Source organism: Falco rusticolus, chromosome 3 (assembly GCF_015220075.1).
Source record: "Falco rusticolus isolate bFalRus1 chromosome 3, bFalRus1.pri, whole genome shotgun sequence".
Classification (NCBI taxonomy): domain Eukaryota; kingdom Metazoa; phylum Chordata; class Aves; order Falconiformes; family Falconidae; genus Falco; species Falco rusticolus.
The window spans coordinates 27,594,415-27,604,063 of NC_051189.1; the positions used below are offsets into that span (position 1 = coordinate 27,594,415).

The following is a 9,649-nucleotide window of genomic DNA, read 5'->3' on the forward strand; positions in this document are numbered from 1 at the left end:
ATGTGATAAGTTTCATACAGTGAATAAATTTTAAAAAATCATTTGAAGTGAATGGGAAATTTTCCTTACTATTTTCATAGCAGAAATCTCAGCTATGGGGACTTTTCTTTCTTTCATGTTTGTTTGTTTGATTTTTTTTCCCCAGCGGTCCCTTTGGAAGCATCTAAATTGCAGAGCCATGATTTGGGCAATACAGGGACTGATGTTATGACCAGGACCTACAGCCCAAAGGGACAAAAGACAGAGCAGCCAGAGGGAAGACCGCAGTTCCCTGTCCTGCAAGGAGATCTTGTTCTCTCAAAAGCAGAAAAAGGTTTGGAGACCAGCCAGAGCTCAGTGTGCGGCATGTGATCTGTTTTATTTGACAATGTTGTCCAGCCAGGTGCGTAGCAGTGTCACAGTATGGGGACACAACTCTTGAAAGCCATCTCCAGTTCGACATCTGAAGCCAACAGTCCTCCTAGAATAGCATCAGCCAGGAAAGAGGCTTTTTTCACTTTGCAATCTTCTCTCCAATCAAAGCGAAACCTCATTCTGAAAACCACCTGCTTCCAAGCACAGAACCCAAAATGTCCACCTCTCCTCACTGCCCCACAAGCACATGCACACTTTCAGTGTTTTTTATAGTTGCCTGTTTCCGTAGAGTTCAGAACCTGCTGACAAGGTCACTTTAATGCAGTGTGAATTGCACTGTCTAGGTATAAGCATTTTTAGTCCTGTCAGTTTAACATAAAGACATCATTACAAACAGGAATATCAGGAACACAATTTTTTTAGGAAAATGTTAGGAACTTCATTTTTTATCATAGGCTTATGTTTGACTGTCTTAGATGTTGACACATCCAGACCTACTTCCAGTGACTTAAGTGTCAGAAATCTGCTACACAGCTCCCCTGTAACTGCTGTCATGCTCTGGGCATGGCTCATAATGATGGCCCAAAACATTTAGCGTACTGCTTTAGGGATTTTTTTTGGGGGGTGTGTATGTGTGTGTGGGGTTTTTTTTTCCTTCCTCTTTTTCCTCTCACTCAGATTGGAAGGGAACATTATAGTCATCCAGCCTGTAGAATGCCAAGCCCACACCTAGTAATTCCACTAGCAAGCATATCATGTTTGCTGGTTTGCCCCAGACACAGAACTCTTCAAGACTCAAGGCTTATTTTAAAACTACAGCTGCTCAAAGAGTGGCAGAACATCACCTCTGAGCAGAGATGCTGCTGCTATTTCTCCTCTTCCTAATGGGTCTATCAACTGAGAAGGCGCAGACATTCAGTCTTCCTTTGGGATGTATGAAAATGTCAATTAAAAAAAAAAAAAGTGCTGCTTTATCCTTCTTAGCAAGGCCTGCCTCCATCTCTATTCATGCAAGTTAATACCTTTCAGATCACTTCTGCTTTGAATACAGTCTGTAAACGACTTCCTCTGCAGTCCTGCCTTAAACACCAAAACAAGATGCAGCACATTTTCAACTTGAAGCCAGTTCCGCCTCTCAGGCTCTTTCCTTCTGCTTTCAGTTCTTTTAACCCTTCAAGCCTACACGTGGCCCCTCCGCACGAACTGCCACCTGAACAGGAGGATTTCGTCCTCCCCGGGATCCCTTCCTGGCCTCATCTCCAGCCCCTTCCCTACAGCCTCTCCAGAGCCATTTTTCTGGATGCCACTGAGTAGGAACAGCAACTATTTTTAGGCTGCGCCTGCACTAAGCGCAGAGGAATGTGCCTGGGAGCGGGGCTTGCCGGGAACAGCGGCGGCGGGCTGAGGGCAGGCGCCTACCGCAGTCCCACCGGCGCTGCGGCACAGCGCTGCCCGCGGCACACGGAGCCCATCACCGATCAGCGACCCCGGGCCCAGCCGGGGCAACGGCCCTCGGGAGCCGAGCGGTCGGAGCCAGGCTGCGCGCCCCGGCCGTACCGCAGCCACCGCCAACCACCTGTGACCGCAGCCTCGCCCTGCCCGGCTGTTCCCGCGCACCGGGCCCCTCGTAACGCCGGGCGCTGGTGGGGCTGCGGCCCGCCCGGGGTCCCGCACCAGCGCGCCCCTGCCCCAGGGCCAGCGCTGCCGCCTTAGGGCCGAAGCCAGATCCCCGGACCTGGCCTGGCCTTGCTTCCTCTCCTCTGACCGCCAAGCACGGGCCCGGCTGCCCCAGCCACCCGGGGGAAGCCGCGCAGACCGCTTTCGCGGCGGGGACACGGCGTAACCGCGGCCGCCCCCGCTCCCCTCAGCGCGGGGCGGGCCGGGCTGCAGCGCGGGGTCAGCACGGCCCCGCGCCCCCTCCCCCCCCCCGCCTTATGTAACAGGCGGGCGCCGCCATTGGCCGGCGGGGCTGGGTCGCGCGCCAGCAGGGCCGGGCAGGGCGGGCGCCGGGGGCGGGGCCGCGCATGCGCAGTGCCGGCACCCGCCGTCCCTCCTCCTCCTCCTCCTCTCGGGCAGGCGGCGGCGGCTGCTGCGGGGCCGCGCGGAGCCTTCTCCACCCGCTCGCCAGGGCCGCCCAGGCCGGACTCCCAGGCCGGGTGAGCGGCGGTGCCGGCCCCCTTCGCGCGGCGGGGCGGCCGCGCCGGCTGCGGGGCGGGGGGCGCGGGGGAGCGGGCCCGGTGGTGGCGGTGGCGCGGCAGAGCAGGCCCGCCCCGGGGGGGAAGGGGGCGGCCCGGCAGCGCGGCGCGCTCTGCTCCCGGCCTGCGGCGGGCCGGCTCCCCGCGGCCGGCGCTCCACCGCCGGGGCCCGCTTCCTTCCTCGGGCCTTCCCCCAGGGCACGTGGCGCGGCCGGGCCGCCCCCCGTCCCGCGTGGCCCTGCCGGGAGCCGCGGCCTCCCGGTGCCCTGCGCGCCTCAGGCCGCCCTCGCGGCGGTGCCGGGCGGGGGCCCGTTGCTGCCCCTCAGGGCCGAGCCCGCCGCCGCCCGGGCACCTCAGGCTGCTGTTTGTTTCTGGAAGTGACAGCGGAAGCAGCTGTCGGTGTCCCGTTTTAGGACTTGAAACTCTCCGCTCCGGTTACTTACAAGGAAATGATACTGCGTGAGGCGTTAGCGGGCCGCTGGCTCCAGCCTCGCTCCCCTCTAACGCCCGTGCTGTTGCTGTTCGCATTTGGCAGCACGTTTTTCTGTGGTGTTGGGCTTCCTACGTATGATTTCAGAACGGCAGGCCGGTTTGCTGCACACTCTGAGGGTGTGCCTGATGAGGAAAACAACACTTACCTGTGTTGTGCAACTAAAATACAGATTTAGCCTCCTAGATGAAATCATTCTTTCAAACGAACTTTGGGATTATTTTTTTCAGTTTCTTAGAATAGCTAGTCCAAATAGGCTTAATTTTTCAGTAATTGAGTATTCCTTCTGTGTTTTTCAGCTGTGTTCGGTGTAATTTGCAGTATTTAAACTCTCAGATATTTGGTCTTGGGCATCACATGGAGGCTGGTATTTTTAAGCAGACGTTTTTGTTCATGTTTTCTTGTTTAACTGAAACTAGCAGTTGCCAAATACGTACAGGCTCAGTGTGGTTGCCTGTTGCAGTGTACTACTTAAGAAGTTCTTATCAGGGGACTAAAATACATAGTAATATGCAAACACTTTATGAAAAAAAAAAATATTATATCTGAGTATTTTCTGTTAGAAGCCCCCTGACTTCTGGAGGATTATTGTAATGCTGGTAAAATAGAACAGAATAAAACCTGCAGTTCCTTCTAGTGTATGCAAAGCTATTGGCAGTATCTCTTCTTTTTTTTCCTTTTTTTTTTGAATGGGAATCTAGTGTTCATGTTGAACCATGCTGTACGTAAACAGTGTGAGGCCCTGACTGGGGTGTTTCAGAGTAACCGTAGCATACAATGAAGCATAGGCTGGTATTTTTAGTCTTATTAATGTTCAGTGCTGTATCTTAGAGACTAACTGTTGAACGCCACATGTATTTCTTTACACTTGTTAATGATGTGTGGGTTTTTTTGTGTTCAGTTTTGTTAGCCATATGGAATTTTAAATTCCCTTTTAGAGAAACCGGTGGGGAAAGAGGAGGGAACACTGAAGATGTAGTGTAATACTTCTGTAAAGGATTACATGGTGGTGTTATATACCGTGAGAGAACTGGACTGTGGCCTGAGAGGTTCCTCTCAATCTGCGGGAGTGTTTCAGGTCTTGGGGCCATCTTTGCTGCATGTCAAGAAAGTCTTGCAATGCTGAATTTCCAGATGTTGATGTTTTGTAGAAACTTCATTTTCATAATGGTTTTAAGGGGTTGTCGTGCATATTTACTGGAGGTCAGTCTTTGTTTGGATAGGCCTTTCACCCCCTTGCAGTAGAAGGCTGTCTGCCCTTGTGGAAAGGACAGCATGACAGACCTGTTGTAGTCACACAGCGTGTCTCCTGACTACCAAACAGCAAATGTCCAGCTTGTGTGGAAGGGCAATGACTAACCAGGCAGCCTCCTGCGAACGTTAGGCTTTGCTAGGTGTCCTGAAAACAATGGACTTCACTAGCTGTCCTGTGCTTGTATAGTAAATCTTGTGCTTCTGTGAGAGCTGCACAACTGGATTGTGTGTGGGCTGTGAGGGACTGTGAGAAAGATAATAGTAGCAAGTGGGCTGCTGGGTTATATAACCACACTCTGAAGCCTGCTCTGTTGGTGCGCCCAAATCCTGCCTGGTGACTGCTCTGGGGGTGGGGTGCAAGCTGAATTGGGTGTCCTAGTGGGCTGTTGTAAAATGTGCTGTTTTGCTGCTCCCTGAAATGTGATTTTTGTATCTCGCTTTTTCTTCTGGTGGACCTTCTAATGGCATACAGCAATAGTGTTTGCTTCCTTTATGCTCTTGTCTATATATGGAGTAATGGCTTCTGGTGAGGGTGATTTTACTACTTTTTAAGAAGTATGTATGTGTGTAAAGTTGGCTGAAATTCAAAAACAACAGCCACCTGTAAAAATAGCCTTGAATAAAGAGGGGTGACCTATTGCTCTTGGCATTCCCAACTCCAGAGCAGCTCACAAGCGCATACACAAGAAGATAGTAGTCCAGCTTGACTAATACTTTGATTTGACTTTCTTGGAACCTGTTTCAGGTTCCCAGAAATAAAGGTTGAGTCTTAAGCTTTAAAAAAAAACCCAAACCAAACAAACACTAGATTTTATTGTACCTGTGGAAATAGAGAATAAATTTCTATGCACTGTAAAGGAAGCTTGTAATTATTCTGACTATTGAAAGCACTTTCTAAAAGTAGACCATGAAGCTTTGTAGAGGAAGAAACCTTAGAATGGCCTGATAATTTTGATGCATATTTTAAGAACTATACTAAAACCACACTCTTTACATAGTAAAGAGCTTGAACAGATGTCTGTTGTATATGAATTATAGGAGTTGTAGGCCTTATGGACAGAGCTCGTGACTGCGTCATGCTCATGGTTACGACTTCTGAGTCAGCTAGCAGCAGTAGTTTCTCATGTTTGTAGACTAAATGTCTTCTTTTTGTTTGTAGATATGGCTCGTGGACAGCAGAAGATTCAGTCACAGCAGAAAAACGCCAAAAAGCAAGCTGAGCAAAAAAAGAAACAAGGACATGATCAGAAGGCTGCAGCCAAGGCTGCCTTGATATATACCTGCACTGTCTGTAGGGTAAGAGGAACTGAAGACAAAATACTATTGTAGGCACGTCTGTCTTCCAGCTTAGAGCAGAATTTTTAAAAGATTAGTGGAAGCTAAAATACTTCTTAAGGGGCTGTTTAGCTTGTTGCTATAAGCATTTGCTTCTGTTATGTGACTTCTTACAGATTACTCTCTGTATTGAGATAGGACAAAATCTGAGAGGTCATGTACAGATCTGGTTTGGGTAGTTATCTTGCCTTTTGAATTGCAGGGGTCTGCATGTGCTGTTAGTATGATGTTTAAGATGTGAAAAGTGTGAGATCACTTCCTGTTTAATCTCCAAATAGAAATATTTCTTCTCTTTGTGATTGAATTGGTCAATCTTAGAGTCACTGGTTATCAATGTTGATGTAGAGAGGAAATGCGGTAGTGCCCAAAGCTTTAGTGTAAATTTGATACACAGTACCTTCTACTAGAATAAATTACTTGACAAGAGAACAGAAATGTGAGCACTAATCAGATTATACTTTCCTTTTGGCTGGTTTTCCTGAATGTGCTTGTTTTGGAGCTGAAGGATAAACTTGCCATTTTCACTTAAATGGCCAGTCCCAAAATAGATTTGTCACTTTGAATGTTTTAAATAAGATTCCAAATTAAGGGCTGCTCACTTAAATACTTGTAACTAGCTCCTCTTCTTGTGGATCAGGCTGTAGCAGCAATCGCTTTGGCCAATTGATGCCTGCAACTGTGTAGCAGCAGTGGTCTGAGATAGCTTGTGCCAAGTAGAGAATCAGTCTACACCACAACTCTTTGGCTTATTGATAAACTAAAGAAATAACTTCCCTAAAGGTTCGATTCTGAAAAGGGTAAACATTGGTCTTTTAGCTGTTGAAAAGGAAAATGGTAAGGAGGTAGGTTTTCCACCAAACCAACCTGTGAAGTGTAAGATCTGCAGGGAAATTTCTAGCAAGAATAATACCCTTGAGGAACGTGCCAAAAAGAGCATGATACTGGTGCTCAGAAGCACCTCTCTGAAAAACTGAGGTTAACTACTGTCTTACTCTGCAGCTAAATTAATGGTACTTCTGTCACTGAGTAGACAGTTTGCTTCAGGAAAATGAAAATAAAACATAGCAGAGAACAGGTTTTGTAGTAGTGTTGAACTCTTGTACTGTGCATAAAGTTAAATGTCTCTCTTTAATCAGACACAAATGCCGGATCCCAAGACCTTCAAACAGCACTTTGAAAGCAAGCATCCTAAGACTCCACTTCCTCCAGAATTGGCTGATGTTCAGGCGTAAAGTTGTCTACAGGTCATTACCTTAATTTTTAAATGATTGTCTGAGAAAGGTGTATTACAAATCAGCTTTTTGCCACCAACAGCTGGGACTTATAACTTGCTGCTTTTCCTTTAATATGAAAATTAACTATAGGTTAAAGTTACACCCCTGAACTGTTACACAGGAGAAGCAAGTTAATACTTACATAGGTGAAATGGCTGTGGCATTTCACTGTGCCTGGACTTTTCTTTAAGAGGGATTAATGTTATTTCAAATAGCCATCCTTAGAGTTGTAGGAATACTTTATTATTTAGTTCTTGCTTTGAAATGTTAGGTTTTGCTTTGAACAGAATACATATAAGTTAAATCTGTCTGTTGCTACAAAACATGTAATGGAAGTAGCTGTTTACAGCAATTGAGCCTTTTTGTTCCTGAAGCTATGCAAGTGAATGCAGATTTTTCTGCATTCAAAACTTAACCTCTGTGTTAACTATAGGAAGAGATTTTCCAGTCGCCACTTGTTAGGCTGTAACTGGAAGTGGTTATAATAAAAGGCTGAAATAAGGTGAAAAGCAGTATTAAGGTATTTCATTCACACAAAGGTAAACAGCATTGTGTAATGGTTCAGCTTAACTGAGTTATTCTTGTTTTTTATAGGTGAAATCATGGCACCTATTGACTCTTCTACTGTCAGACCTTACATAACAAACCTGCAGCTGCTTTTCTAAAACTGTTGATCAGCAAAAATGAAGGGGCTACAGAAACATTCATATTTTTATGCTGTTCCCTCTTGGGCTTCATGCAAAGACAATTCTGTGTAAATGTACAGTTGTGCCCTATTTGGAAATCCTGAAAAATCAGTCCATACTTGTTATAAAAAATTTTTTACAATTGTAATTATATTGATGTTCATATTGTGTAAAATAACTCATTTAATAAAGTAGTACTTTGATTTTACAATATCACAGATTAAATCATTGTAGAAGTTCTGTTTCAACTTTCTGCATTATCTGCCTTATAAAATCATAAAAAAGACAAAGTGGAATTCTCCCCATCCTGCCAAAACCTGAGCAGTATCGTTCCACTGAAAGTAATGTACATTACAGTAAATTAATCTTAAGTGAAAAGGGAAGCTGCTCAGATTTACTGTTCAGTGTGCTGCCTGCTTGAGCCTGGTCACTAATGGTCAAGTTGTTGGCTCAAGGTGCAGCAGACTCCCTAGAAGCTGCATGAGAATCCTGAGACTTCCTTCTACATTTTTGTCCTGTGTATTGGAGTCTAATACTGCAAGCCATTTCCAATGGGATTCCTTTACCGTGAGGGATCATGTTCCTTGAAGTCATGCACTGGAGAGATTCTGGTTATGCTTGTTATCCTTTGTATTTGGTAGATGGCTGAGGAAGCTGAGAGAGGTGGCAGGGTTGAATGCTTATGGGTATGCTGGCTTGAAAAATGCTTGCGAATACTAGGTTAAAGCAACTCTGCTCTTAGTTGAAAATTTGATTTGAAAAATTTTTTTAATGATATTTTGAGCAGTCAAACCCTCAAATGCGTCTGGTTATTTCAGTAGCAACTCTTCAAGAAATATGCAAAATAGCCAGCCATTAATAACCTTCTGCACAACCAGCTTAAAATAATAAGCCTGTTGGAAAAGAGCCAAAGTAACTAAAATAATACAGCTACTTAAAGAAATCGGATGTGATTAAAGTTGCATTGACAAGAAAAAGCTGGATAATAACTCTGGCCAAGAACATTGAGCAGCTAAACATAATTTAAAGTGTTTTGGGCTTAGTTGTAATCCCAGATGTACAGTACAGAAGTAGTGGAGTAACATCTGAATGGTGCTAGAAGGTCTGCTATACAAAATCCCATCTTTGGCATTTGGAGGGGGCTTATTTAAGAGCTTTAGTTTTGACCTTGCAGTAAGAAGCAGTACTAGAATTGCTGTGATTTACTGAGGTTACAATGGATGTAAAAATTCTGGCAGTCCAAGTAACCCTTGCTATGCAGCCGGACTGTACATCAGACCTTCAGATGGCTTCCTAAAATCTAGGACCATAGTCTCAAAGACTCATTCACTTAAAAGAATGCACTTGGTATTTTATTATATAAAGTCAAAGCCTTTGTCTTCATCCACTCATTTGCTCTTTATTGAACTACTTCTGTGAGACTAGCTTCCTGTCCTCTTTGCTGTGACAGTATCTCTGTAAATACTTTGGCATAAAGTTTCTCTGTATTATAGTCACTCCAGGATAACCTGTATACCACTTAACTTTTATAAATAATGTTGTTCTCCTCTCAGAGTAATCCACTACTGCACTTGTACACCTGACATAAGAATGTAACGCTTCATTTATTTTTCTTTAATGTTATCGATACATATATCCTGACAAACTGGCTCCCACAAGGCAAGAAATCTGCTCTCAACCTTTGTGCTGTATGGGGGAGATACTTAAATGTTCCAATGCTGTAGTTTGTCTGAAAATACGCTGAGTGCAAATGGATAAAGATGTGTCTTGCACTGATTGGTAGTCTGGTTTTACTTTGGAAAATGTTCTGGGCTGTATCCCTATAGCTTGGTCCTGAGGTGAAGTATATGTTCTGTTCCTTCAATTCAGATTGTGTAGCATTAAATAAAAAGTTTTTGTTTCATAAACAATCTCTCTTAATGAGCACCGAAGAGCTGGAAAGCTGCATCGCTAGTGGGATGGTTAACTTCAGTTAGAATTGTATTTTCAAAACTTTATGATGTTTGAGTTAAAAATACCCTGTGAAACAACGGGGCTTTATGTATTAGGAGGCAAGGGTAA

At 45.2% G+C, this 9,649-nt stretch overlaps 1 protein-coding gene across 1 annotated transcript; it reads left to right on the plus strand.

Moving 5' to 3' along the window:
• Positions 1-2,377: 2,377 nt before the first annotated feature.
• Positions 2,378-9,364, plus strand: ZNF706 (zinc finger protein 706). Its single transcript, XM_037380136.1, has 4 exons — positions 2,378-2,510; positions 5,453-5,589; positions 6,765-6,872; positions 7,497-9,364. Exons 2-3 carry the CDS (start codon positions 5,455-5,457, stop codon positions 6,858-6,860), a joined length of 231 nt encoding a protein of 76 aa, XP_037236033.1. The 5' UTR covers positions 2,378-2,510; positions 5,453-5,454; the 3' UTR covers positions 6,861-6,872; positions 7,497-9,364.
• Positions 9,365-9,649: the final 285 nt, after the last annotated feature.